Consider the following 13,491-nt stretch of genomic DNA (forward strand, 5'->3'; position numbering starts at 1 on the left):
AACGTCTCAATGCGATCCTCGTTAAACAGACTTTGCAGCTCCTGGAGTATTCGAATTTCACGCGAACGTACTGCACGGAAGCGAATCCGCCGGATTTGCTGAATTTTCCTAAGGAATCGAACGGCACTATTCTGAAGGAGCTGACGTGCTATCTATCCAAAACTGTGCAAAGGAATCTGGAATTGAACGTGACCAACATCGAAATCGAGGAGGCCACTTACAGGAGGAAGGATTTTAATTGGACGGCTTTCAACGAGAGAACAATCGAGATTTACCAATACGTCGATACCCTGGTGCACCAAGAGGATCAGCATTATGATCTGAAGAAATTGGAGAAATTGAAGGAGAACTTTAAGGTTTCGTGGACGACAAACATAACGGCGAAAGATACGTGGGAGATCAGGTAAGAAAGACTTTCAATGCATTCGCACGCAGGGACCTATGACGTACCTTTTGCGATTCGCTGCCACGCGTATGCCACGAGACTTGACCGCAGTAAAATTGACCAGTGACACATTACATATGTCTGCAGCGTAGGTTTAATCTGCAAGGTTTTCGACGTGATGGAGAGTCCGTTGTTCTCAATCCAGAAGAAGAAAGATTGGAAGAGTATGTACGGGCTCGCGTGGGCAACCTCGGTGATTTTCGACAATATCGAGAAGATCATCGACCAGATTCAGAAGCGCAATCACGTGGCGAAGCTTTCTGACGTTCTGCAGGAGCTGCCGCAGACCGAGATACTTGCCGGCACGTTCCTAAGAAATTTATCCCCGGTCATTCTCGATATAGTCGACATGATAACTCTGAGGCCGGTGCCTCTTGTAAGTGGCAGTTCCCAAATGTATTTGCTCGATTAATTTTCAGCAACCACATTCCACGAGATGTATCGCGATAAATGCCTTTTGTCATTAGATATCGGCTATTGATGATTACAAAGAACGTGAGGTAATGTGGCCCTGCATCGTAAACGAGAGCGTGGGCGTTGCATTAGAGCTAAGAAATGGAAGTCGGGAAGTCGTTAGAGAGCTCGAAAGGGTCGCTTGCAATCCAAGTCTCTTTATCAAGGAGTGGAGAGAGCATCCAGTAATAACGAGGGTCCGAAAGATTGTGAGTTTGCGTCCTATTGGTTTGTTAATCGAATGGAATTTTTTTATTCATAGAGAAAAAGTTTCTACTGCGGATTAATGCAAATGTATTAACAAAATATAATAGCAAATAATTTGCAAAACGAATCTTGAGTTACTAAATACGGAAATAGTTACATTGAGTGTGTGTTTATTTTTAGTTCGAGCACGTCGAAAATGTAGATTTACCACCGTTCAACTGGACTCTAGGCTATACGAAATTTCGACGATTGGTGACAAAATTCGACGATTTGATAAACAACGCTAAGGATGTTGTTTTGGCGGAAGAACCAAAATTGGCGAAATACCTAACGACACTCGCGGCAGAATCGGAAAACATTATCGAGGAAAGATTTCCAAGCATGCAAAGTGATTGGGGGTAAAAGTTGTATTTTACATTATGTAACGAACAACTAGCGTAACAGAAAGATCATAATTTTGCATCTGAGAAGAGAAGCATACGAGATATATTTTACATCATAGTCCGCAATAGTTTTAAAATCGTTAATTTTTGTTGAAGAAATACTTTGACTCATATCGACCTGGAGATGGACAAGGCAATAGAAGCTTTCGGCAGCGGTCTTTCTGCAAGTGCAATTTGGAAACCATCAGTCAACGTTACTGATCGCGTTCTTATCTTCTCGAAATATCTTTCTAACGTCATTCACAAAGGCGCACGCATCGTGAACGGTATATTAAAAGACGGTAAGTAGATTTTTAAATAATAATTTTACGGAAACATTAATTCGTGTCTTTTTAACAATTGATATTGCTATTATGATTTTGTAATCTTATACGATGTTTGTCTTTTCAGGCACAGGAAAAATCAGTCTATTATCCTTGTTAGGATTCGATAATATGTCCCCCATTACTATTTTCCATGATCAGCTACCTTTCATCCTGTCGACGCTGGTGAACGCGATATCGAATCCTGTAACAGACGACCGTATTGTCGCAGCGTTGGAAAATAACGCTACAATCACATGCTCGATGCTGTTCGATTGGTTTTCGGATTTTAAAGTCGGCCTGAGTGCCGAAGATTACAGAACTTTGAAAAATTTCACTTGCGATCTCGATCCTGAGAATTTCAACAGCTACATGGATCTCTATATGGCGGAAATAATGATCTGGAATAAACCCGCCAGAAACTATCGATCTTACGTAGCTTCAATAATCGGCGACTTGTACGAACTTATCCGAGCTGTCAGCTTCACGTTGAAGCATAACGTAATCATCGAGCCGCCGTTCTCGAAGAGATATTTGGACCATATGCTCCAGATGCTGAAAGAGAGTCTGGAGGTCCAAAACGAAGAGAGTACGTTTCACAAGGTAAATACGGCTAAACGATCATTGTCATATTTGTGGAGTTTTATGGAAGCTTTAGATTTAATAGACTAATTCTCGCAGCATAAACGATGTAATAAATGGCTATTCTTTTTTTCAGGAACTGAAATTAGGTCAAAGCTGGTCGAATTATAGATTGGTGGTGGAGGGCGTGTCGGAGGTCTTGATCCACATTAGCAACGCATTGAAGAATGCCGAGATACACGATAACAAATTGGAAATTTGGCAATTGACGGAGAACGACGATACACGTCAAATGCTGAAGGTCCTGGAGGCTTACCCGGAAGAGACTATCGCGTTAATTGCCACTTTTAGCACGTTCAACGATACAACCGGCGAGCTTGAATCCTTTAACGATATTAGGAAGGCTATGTGTAGGCAGCATTTCAATTCCGATTATTGGAACACAACAAGCAGAACGCACTTCCTCCAGGCAGTGTGCTCGTTCGATCCTTATCAGCTGCTAAAGACTGCTACGAGCGACGAATATTATGTACGTACGATAAAACATAATTCAAATAATTTATTTCATTTAACACATTTATTAGATCGGACTCTCTCTCTCTCTCAAATGTTTTTAATGATCCGATTGTAACATGGTTCTTTTTCCAGAATTTTGTCACCAACCGAACAAATACCTTATCGAGAACGACGCCGTTAACTATGTCGTTAACAAAATTATTGGATGTTGTCTCGACGTTTCATCACCGAACCATTAGCGCCGCGTTGCCAGAAGTGAGTCTCACATCAAACATCTTCAATACGACGACGTTGAGGGGTCTATCCAACGAAACCTGGGCCCTGATCCTGAAGTCTGAAAAATCCTGGATCCGCCGAAGCTCTGCGTGGTACCGCTCCAATATGACGTCGCACGGTGGTACGGATTATCTTGTCGGGGTCAGGAGGCTGTTTCAGCTAATAGAATCCGTGGTCGATCTCGTGTCCGGCGGCGATGTCTGGCAGAAGCTGCGCGTCATGTACGAGACCTCGAAGCTCAAGCCGTTGCTGACACTCGCGGAGGATATGCCTAATCTTTTTATCACCGCCGCCGATACCTTTGTCTCGTCCGAGAGGCTGGACGATTTCATCCAGAAGCTCCTATTCGGCCAAGTGCACCCTTGCGATATCGATCGTTACCTGATCCCACCCAGTTACATGAGGAAGAGGGGTTTGCTGGCCAGTATTACGAACTTCTGCCAGAAGATCGTCATGAGCGACGAGCAGCTGAAATGGACGGATCTGTTGCCATACAATGGAAAATACAACGTAATGTCCGATCGCCATCGAGCGACGATAGCAATAAAATACTAAGTTAAATTTCAAATGTTATTCAAATTAATTTATAGGACAGCTACCTTACGTCTGAACCATCGGAATCTGTTTACGAAGCGCAGCTGTTGCAAAGGGTGCAGACATTTCAGGCCACTTTGAGTCGCGTATCGTCAGAAGGCTTTAAGCCGCCGAAAATTCCTGCGTGGTGGACGTCATTCGAAGAAGGCACCTTCAAAGACTTTGTCGCGCAATATAAAAGAAAGGTGGGTTTACCAATCTTCGCTCATTCGCTCATCTCATTCGTTTATTCTGTATATGGATTGTCGATTTGTCGAGCGCAAGACTTTGCTGTTTGAATTTTTTCCCGCAAAAATTACTGCGGCTTAACGAAATGCGTTTGCAGGATACGAGGGCTCTGGCATATTCGATGGTGAAGAAGTCAGTGACGCTTTTAAGAAATCTTTTTAAAGATACTCAAACTAATGCCGTGTAAGTAAACGTGTCACTAAGAAGTGATGATTGATCAGTTAACGGTAAAGAAAAGTAGTAATACACGTAATTTTGCGTTTTTTTTAGAAATTGTACTTGGTGCACTACGCTTCCACTGGAGATTTTAAATTCTCAATTGATACACCATAGTCTCTACTCAAAACTGCTCTGTAAAATGAATCGATTAAATATATCGGAGGTGCACAACATCCTGATCAATGACTTCAACTGGAATAAAACGGGCAGTATGGTAAGAAATGACGGTTATAAATTGCGTTGAAGAGTATTGGCGCCGGTTATTAATTTGAAAAACAAAATTTGTCAGGTCAAGGATTACAAATATCTGAATAAGAAGAAGACGCTAGACGAGTTCTTAGATACGCTAGAAATTACTTTGCATTACATTGCCGATATTGTGGTCGATTTCCAAAATGAGACATACAGTGGTAGAGTGAACGAATGCTTTAATAAATTTACCGGCGGTTCTACGTACTCTAGACCAGGATTGTAAGTACTTTTATCTCGTCATATTTCGCAACGAGGGCTTTCGTGCCACGAACTAATATGAACTACAATCGTCATTACGTTCAAGGTACATTACGTTTCTTCTGAGCATACTGGACATGCTGGAAAAGAACGTTTACATTTTGGACTCGGCGAGCATCCACGAGAGCATCAACAATTTGACCAGATTAGCCGAGAAACACGTGCCGATTTGGAAACCGTTGCACGACGTAGTGAAGAAGTCCGATGTCGACGACATCGATGCTGCGCTACCGAACGCCACTATCAATGTGAACGCGATTCTGAGCGCCGTGAGCAAGACGTCTCTGTGCAGAACGAAGAGCGACTGCCAAAACGCGACGATTCTCTACAATTTTCTCAGCTCGAAGAGAGCGGCGAAGGTTCTTCGATACGATCCAAAGGCGTCCAAGTATCCGTCGGTATCCGACATTTCGAGCCGATTGGCCCGCAGTCTGGACATAGATCTCATAAGTCGGCAGCTGTCCTTCTGGCGCACAGAAGCTTCTTGGAATCTCTTCTGGCTTAAGGAGATCTTGACTCATTTGTCCTCGATCCTAGGAGAGAGCGGAAATCTGCTGGATATCGCTAGTAAAATAGATCTCGAGGACGTCACCAGCATTCTCGGGGTTCCCGACCTCGCCGAAGGCATCGTCAATCTGTTGAAGGATAAAACAGTCGACAAATTATTCGACGGGTACATATAAATTTGATTATATAATTGTAAGTGCGCGAAACGATTCAATGGGTGAATAAACGAGATAATTTATGAACTTCATCTTCTTCTCGCAAAAGTTTTAGGTTTAAAATTATCGCTATAATTTAAAAACACCTGTAATTCTTAACAAATCTGACACTGTATTAAAAATATGCGTATGTCTTCTCTTCCAGGATGAAGGAACTTCTCGAGGATGTTGAGCCGTTTATAGCTGATCACGAAATAATCGATGATTTAAATACAATGATCGCAACATTGGAATCAATGGAGATCTTCAAGAATCTAGGGCTGCTGGATATGAAATGTATCGAATTTAAATTCGCATTTACACGCCGTTACGCGGCGACTATTTTCTAGCTAACAATTTAAATTTTGCAGATGCTGTCAAAGAAATGTTTGACAATTGGGACTTTGTGCGAACTTACTTGATCGACAAAATTGGTATTACGAACGAGATCGCTGTCACCTTGGGCGAAGCGAAAATAGACATGATTTCAGTCTTCATGCAGGAACGCGGCATCGTTAGTTTAAAAGATACCATTTGTTCGCCCGAGAAGCTCGGCGACATGTTGCACTTGAACAACAAACTCGTGACTGCCGAAGAAGTTAGCTCCGCGCTCTGCCAATTGGAGGACTCCCAGACGCAAAATATCACCATCACGTTGATGAAGAACTTGAACTTCGATTATATTTTCAGAAACGTAATTGTAGCATTTATATTTATCGTTTCTAAATACGACAAAGGTTTATATAAATGTTTTTCTTCGTTTCAGTTGATGAGCGCTAATGTGAAAAGTATATTGGCTAACGCAAATTTAACCGAGACCGAAGGCAAAATCATATTGGACAATCTTGGCGTTGCTGCGGAACTATTTCCATTCTTCAAAGACAAGTTATCGGCGGGCTTTTCTTTCGGAAATGCAGCGGAAGAGAGCAACGCGGAAGAAACGGATGGAGCGCTATCCAGTAAGTCGTGCAACGTAAATAAAAATCGCCGTTAAATCTAATCAAATCCAATTAACTTCTTCAATCCACTTCTTTCACCAAATTGTGTAAATTTTAGATTCGCAATTTCTGAAGGAGTCTAGTAAACTACTCTGTGGTAAAGCATTGATCCAGGAGGAAAACGGACAAATTTACAAAATTCTCACCCGCCTGAAAGACAGTAACAAGGCGTCCGAACGGATGGAACTCGATTCTTTGCCAAGTAAGGAGCAAGTAAAGGCGCGTTGAACCATTAAATGAAACGATTTGTCCAAAATGTAAAAAAAAAATTGTTTTTTCAATTTCAGACGAGTCCTGCAGAGAAACTTATAAGACTGTGCTCACTATGCCTGGCGGAAAGATTGTCTGGTCGTACGTCAAGCCTTTGTTACGCGGACAGATTCTTTACGCACCTAATACTGCCATCATTTCCGAGGTCATGGCGTTGACGAACGAAACTTTCGTGCAGATGGAGCACTTCGGTATACTGTTGAGCAGTGTCGAGAAGACTCTCAAGGCTCTGGCTAATCTCACAGAGATGAGCGATTCTTTAAAGGAATTACAGAGCATAATGTCCTCGGACGTCATGAAGGTTGCGATCAAGTCATTAGGAGGTGGCAATTTCGAAGGTAATTATGTATGCTTCAAGCTTGAAGTTTCGTCGTTTTAAAAATTAACTTGAAACTTGCGTAAAAATACGAACAAGCGCGCTCGCAGTTCTAACACATTACTGTCGTGTAGGCGACTTCTCCGAGCTGGATCTAAGTGAGATCGCGTGGCGGCTGAAAAAATCGAAGAAACTAGTTTCGATGATGGGCATGTTAAACGATATGATGGAATGCGTGCTGGTGAATAGAACAATCGGTTTCGCCACGGAGGAGGAACTGGAGGAAGCGGCCAGCCGCTTGACCGGCACGAACGAGTTTCTGGCCGGGGTGATCTTCTTGGACGACGCTGCTTCGCGTCCGGCAAAGAGATCTCTGGATCACGAACTACCGGACAATATCACCTATAAAATCCGCATGGACGTAGACTACGTGCCGTCCACCAGACGACTGAAGAATCAATTTTGGATTCCCGGGCCGGAGAGCAGTTTCCTCGAGCATCTCAGATATATTCGGGGTTTTATACAACTTCAGGACTCCGTCGATCGCGCGATCGTCAAGGTGAAAACACGAAGATACGATCTCAACTGGAAGACGGTGACGCAACAGATGCCGTATCCGTGTTGGAAAAATATACCGTGAGTAATCGATAGTCTGTGTCTCGAGACAAGATCTTGTAACTGTCGAGGACATGGCTAAAACCACTGGACATTCTAATATCACTGTCTCTCATTTCACTAGCCATTACTTACAATTATTTGTCAACAAGGAGAATAAATGTTACAGATTCCTAACGACGCTGTACGAATCTCAAGGTTTGCAAGTAGGCTTCTTCTTCGCGTTGATGCTGTGCGTTGGATCGGCCGTCAGACACATCGTTTGGGAAAGAGAATCGCAAAATTCTATGGTACGACTGTTAGCACAATGTTAGCGTAAAGTCTGTTGGAAATTGTCCAACTTGTGTCAGAATTTAAGATAGAATTTATGATCTTACGCTCCATGCAATATAGACAACATTTAGTAATTAAAACACACATTACGATTATAAATGGGATTTCATCCCGACATGCAACAGGAATCATAGATCGTTAAAGTGATCGCAAAATCGTGACGTTGAACCTTTCATCGAGAAACGCGACGCGTTTATATCCATCCCTCGTAATTAATTTTTCAGGTAATGAGCGTAATGGGATTGAAGCCGTGGCGAAACACTCTGGCTTGGTTCATCACGTCTTACGCGGAGCTGTCGATCGTGATGATTTGCATCTCCATAATTTTATTAGTCGGGAAAATCCTTCCACGGTCGGATCCTCTCGTGGTGCTTGTTTTACTCTTCGATTACAGCTTCTCCATAGTGACCTTCTGGTGGGTAACCAGCCCAAGAATTTCCTGCCGTGTGACCGCACGTATTCGGACGTGCGATTACGTTTCCTATTCCAGAATAACCACTGTAAATCTTAATCACATTTCAGCTACATGCTCTCGACGATGTTTAGCTCCGCCAGCCTCTCCGCCGTTACCACGGTCGTCATGTTCCTATTAACTTACATGCCGTACGTCATTGTTATCGCCATGGAGGCTGTATTCGGATTAGGATACAAACTTCTAATCGTGAGTCGGACTAGCGATCTAATCGCGCTTAGTTTTATAAAGCAAGAGTGCAACTAAAAACCGAATGCGCGACAACGTCACATTACACGCTTGACGAACGGCTCGTTTCATCGTCAAGAATGTCACGGAATGATTTGTTTCTCAGTGCCTGAGCATGTCGACCAGCTTCTGTTACGGATGCCTGTACGTGGTGCGAAAAGAAGTTCAAAGCATCGGTATTAGCTGGTCAAACATGTGGGAGGAATCGAGTCCCGGCGATTCGATGACTTTGGGAATGCTGTTGATAATGATCGCTTTCGATGGTTGTCTGTATGCCGCGATCGGCTACCTCATCGCCAGATACACCGACTCAGGTACATTCCGATGCACCCTCCCGTCTACTCTCGAAAATGATTCTGGTGGAGGTGTCAAGAGTGACTGGTAGAGATTGGCTAACATTGACACTATTTTTCTTTCTCATTTTTTTTTCCGTGCGAGACCGACCGTGACTGATAACCGCGCGAATGCGATTCTTTATAGAAGACCGAGTTTGTTAACAAGAGAATTTTTCGCCAACTTATCGGTGTAGGTGGTCCTTCAGAATTGTGTAACTGTCCCTCTGTGTGCGTGTTTCAATTTTTGTTAACTCTCGCGTCGATAACAATTACTAAAATCAGAGCTATGCGGTGGAATAATTTGAAATAAATTATTACAGTAATGTCCGCGTTTCGGAAAAGAAGTCATGGCATGAATAATTTCCGTGGCATTTAACTTGTGACAAAAATGCGGAGATTCCTCCGTAAAGCGTTTTGTAATTCATTCTAATGTGGATAATACGGTTGGATTAAATTATCGGGTCAATCGTCAATTAAATAAATTTTATTAATTTAACTTACTTACACAGTTCAAACATTTACTCTCACATTTTGTCGAGTCAATTAGCCTCTGTTTAAAATTATCTCACAGTACTATTCGTGAATAAAGTATTTCAACGTGTCTCTTCCGCGTGGCTCTCACACAGAAAATAATGATAAGACTACGCATACCGTCCTGGTATGCGGTACCATCACATTTTCACAAACTTAGCGCACGTACATTTCACGCGGCGCTCTTGCTCTCCCGAGAGTATAATCGCGAGATGCGGCTGCGAGAAAAATCCAAGGAGTGCGGATTCGACGCGACGACGAGAGAAGTCGCGTCGTTTAAAGAGAAGTCGATGACGAGACCTGGTGAGTTATCTGCGAAACGGAGCGAGCATTACCGATAATTTTCCAGGTAGGGGCTTTCACGGTTTGAGGTCCCGTAGCTTATGGTGGGCCGACACACGCTCTCTCTATGGCAGGCCGAGCTACCTCGCCTTCGTCAACAACCTCTATTTCACTAACGACGTTCTCCATCCCTCAGCCGCTTACCAAGGTATCGCACTCTTCCCCGTGCACACGCATGTCACGAAAGTTTGTTTTCAGCTTGCTTCTCGCGCTGCACGCCGACGACGAGCTCGCATGTCGACTGACACGAAGCGCAGGAGTAAAAAGAACATTTTGATAGACGTAAACTGGGCTGAGTTTTATTCCCGCGGTAGCGGTGGAAATTATTGTCAACAATTTTCATGGTATTTTTTATAATTTAGAACTTCGGCATGTCCCCGTGAAGATTTTCCTCGTAAAAGTAACTTCTCGAGACTCTCTCTCTCTTGAGAAAAGCTCAAATTAAGGCGATATCATGTTCTGACATTAGGAAAGTTAATTCTTTTTTATACAGCCGCAGTTATCCTGCATCAGTTTATTCTTTCTATTCTTGCCATTAATGTAATTACATATGTGGGTATTATGCTTTTTATTTTCTTGCATCTCGGGACGCTCTCATACTCGATTTGGTGTTTAAGTATGTAAATGCGATCACATCTGCATAAGGCTCTCGTGAATGTTGCAGCTTTCTTTCGTTTCATTATATTTTTACCATTTATATTTTTTTACGGCAACTATTTTAAGGTCAGGTAAACAGTCCTGTATATTCTACTATCAATTATTTTCTTTACCCTGAGAAAGCATATTTCAGCCCGCGTTAAAATAAATAGGCTCCAAAGGATAAATGCAAAATTGATATTAATAATTAAAATAATAGAAAAGAAAACGTAAAGAAAAGAAAGAGGGCAATGGGAGCCGTCACCGGATAGAAGGTGATGAATATAAATAGACATTTTTTATATATTAGACTTATACACCTCCATCGTTTTTTTCACATCTGTAGACAACCCTCCGATACCCAACTAAGTATCAGACTGTCGAGATGCTTTGCTGTGAAATCACGATGGATTACGCTTACATACATAAGTGTTCAGCTCTTCTTTCTATTACTCATAATCTGCGTATATCTCAATCGACGTTCTACGATTTCTATACACTTTATTTCCAATTAACTTCATTTGTAACGAGTCATCACCGTTCAAATAATGACTTGGCGTCTTTTAATTAGATTGTTACTGAAGAGGATCACTTCTGTGACCGAAACGTTTAACTTTTTTGTATACTTATGGTACCACCTCTTTGATATACATATATGCTTTGAATCTTATATTTATTATTCATCATCTTCTATCAGGTGACGGCTCCCATCGCCCCTGTTGTCTTTCTTTTCTATCACTTTAATTATTCTCAATTTTGTATTTTCTTTACGTTTGAATGGTTTGTATAATATCTGCACGTACTGCACGCGTCGCATGGAACGTAATTTAAATCAAAAGGAACATTATATTGATCCTGGAATCGATTGGAGGTATCGGAGTTATGTTTAAAAAAATATTCGTATTCGTTGGTATGTATATGGAGTTGCTTTTTCTTTGAGAACAGTTTTTGAACTCGCTTTTTGACGGCGTTACCGTGAGATCGCCGAGAGCTTGCTTTATGCAGGTGTCATTTAACGTAAGCGCGATGTAAAAATTAACTGCCGTCTGTTGCCGAACGTACAGATGACGAGAGCGATCTCAGTAGCTTGACGGTTACGGAGAAGCAAATCGGCGTCAAGTTCGAGAATGTCAGGAAGGTCTATCGCACCGAACGGGGTGACGTCGTCGCCGTGGAGGACTTCACGTTAAAGCTCTGCGAGGGCGAAGTAACGAGTCTGCTTGGGAGAAATGGCGCGGGGAAGACTACCATTATGTACGTTAATCGCTTCTCGAATTGAGTATTATAGTATTTTTAATATAGAGGAAAGTTCTTCATTATATATATATATATATATATATATATAAAATAGGTTTATATAATAGGTTTTCAACATCCACATTCAATGACAAATCTTTTTTCGCAACAATTATACGGCCTAACAATCTACCTCGGTGTGCCTTAAAATCGAACGATTCGATATCGCTCTAATCATCTAATTACAGTAAAATGCTAACGGGAATGGTGGCCCCGACCAACGGCGAAATCTGCTTAAACGGCGAGGAGGGTTGCAAGCCCGACATAGGAGTGTGCCCGCAGGATAACGTACTCATCGGAACTCTGACGCCGAGAGAGCACATGATTTTCTACTGGAAGCTTAAAAAACCTAATGATGATAACAACAACATGCAGAAGAACGTTAACGAGTAAGATATTAAACGGGGGAAAAAAATGTTTCGACTCCTTCGCCTGGCATTTCGCTGCGCGTGACTTCGGAGAAGAATGTCCTTTCTTCTTTTAGCTTCTCTAGAAAATCGTTTTGTAAACGATCTACCACTTGGAGACAAATGTTACGGGCACCTCTGCTTTCTTGCAGAATGCTGACCTCCCTGGAGCTCGGACGTCAAGAACACGAGCCTGTGTCGCGCTTGTCGGGCGGTACACGACGCAGGCTCTGCGTGGCCCTGGCCTTCCTCGGTTCGCCACGTTTGGTGATTCTGGACGAGCCCGGCTCGGGTGTGGACCCTGCGGCTCGACGGCGGATCTGGCGACTGATCGACCAACACAGGATCGGCAGGACCGTGCTCCTCTCGACGCATCACCTGGACGAGGCCGACATGTTGAGCGACACGGTCGTGGTGATGCACAAAGGGAAGATCTTGTGCACCGGCTCGCCACTGTCCTTGAAGATGACACACGGCAGGGGATACAGACTGAACGTGGCTTTCCCACCCGATCACTATGCCAATGGGGAAGCGGGGATAGGAGGGATAGCGGAGACGGTCGACAAGAAGAATCTAAAGGCTCTTCGTACCGTGATCGAGGAGGTTGTACCGAACACCACGATAAACGAGGTCTCCGACGCAGAGGTCACCGTAGCGCTGCCTTTTCAGGGGAAGAATGGCATTAACAACGAGTAAATGTCTGAAATACTAATTATTGGCGCGTTAGAAAGTTAATTAACTTTACAATTGAGTTGCCCGGGAAAAAATGGAAATATCTCATTATATATGTCTCGATCATGTAATATCTAGTTATATCCAATTCTAAAATCTTCAGAGATCCGACACTTTTATTGAATATTCAATGTTCTTATCCATTGAGATCTAATTATATTCTCTTAGGACATTTAATTATAGATTTAGATCTCAATAGATAATTTCATGATTGAGACATATACAATGAGATTTTTTTTCATTTCTTCCTGGGTCTATTTTCTGAATTCCACGACTCGTGCTAAAGAACTTGACATATATATAAGACCCCGCAGGCTTTAAGAAGAATGTATTAGATGAGCTCCACTTATTGCACGGTGATTTACGTTAATGCCCGCTTGTAATTTTCGTATCGTCTTCGCAAATATTTGACGTTTCAAGCCTCGTGATTTATCTCAGAAGGGATCGTTGTAACCATACTCGAGACAAAATCGACTAAACACCTGCGTTTGCGTTTGAGTAAAG

General features: G+C 42.6%; 1 protein-coding gene across 2 annotated transcripts in view; it reads left to right on the forward strand.

Moving 5' to 3' along the window:
• Positions 1-13,491, forward strand: part of LOC105562133 — a 36,954-nt gene that overhangs the window by 11,479 nt on the left and 11,984 nt on the right. The window contains exons 12-38 of one of the 2 annotated variants that reach the window (XM_012012691.1): positions 30-403; positions 533-821; positions 913-1,107; positions 1,286-1,503; positions 1,645-1,829; positions 1,939-2,453; positions 2,569-2,961; positions 3,081-3,734; positions 3,815-4,003; positions 4,144-4,229; positions 4,317-4,479; positions 4,555-4,736; positions 4,822-5,448; positions 5,643-5,773; positions 5,848-6,170; positions 6,243-6,435; positions 6,533-6,676; positions 6,762-7,082; positions 7,195-7,696; positions 7,845-7,965; positions 8,233-8,423; positions 8,531-8,669; positions 8,815-9,022; positions 9,924-10,064; positions 11,617-11,806; positions 12,037-12,237; positions 12,408-12,947. In XM_012012691.1, the coding sequence (XP_011868081.1) occupies positions 30-403; positions 533-821; positions 913-1,107; positions 1,286-1,503; positions 1,645-1,829; positions 1,939-2,453; positions 2,569-2,961; positions 3,081-3,734; positions 3,815-4,003; positions 4,144-4,229; positions 4,317-4,479; positions 4,555-4,736; positions 4,822-5,448; positions 5,643-5,773; positions 5,848-6,170; positions 6,243-6,435; positions 6,533-6,676; positions 6,762-7,082; positions 7,195-7,696; positions 7,845-7,965; positions 8,233-8,423; positions 8,531-8,669; positions 8,815-9,022; positions 9,924-10,064; positions 11,617-11,806; positions 12,037-12,237; positions 12,408-12,947 (7,415 nt within the window). The remainder of the gene's footprint in view (positions 1-29; positions 404-532; positions 822-912; positions 1,108-1,285; positions 1,504-1,644; positions 1,830-1,938; positions 2,454-2,568; positions 2,962-3,080; positions 3,735-3,814; positions 4,004-4,143; positions 4,230-4,316; positions 4,480-4,554; positions 4,737-4,821; positions 5,449-5,642; positions 5,774-5,847; positions 6,171-6,242; positions 6,436-6,532; positions 6,677-6,761; positions 7,083-7,194; positions 7,697-7,844; positions 7,966-8,232; positions 8,424-8,530; positions 8,670-8,814; positions 9,023-9,923; positions 10,065-11,616; positions 11,807-12,036; positions 12,238-12,407; positions 12,948-13,491) is intronic. The other variant, XM_012012692.1, reaches the window with a different exon arrangement.

The sequence above is a fragment of the Vollenhovia emeryi genome, unplaced genomic scaffold (genome assembly GCF_000949405.1).
Source record: "Vollenhovia emeryi isolate VEMERY1.0 unplaced genomic scaffold, V.emery_V1.0 DF939194.1, whole genome shotgun sequence".
Lineage (NCBI taxonomy): Eukaryota > Metazoa > Arthropoda > Insecta > Hymenoptera > Formicidae > Vollenhovia > Vollenhovia emeryi.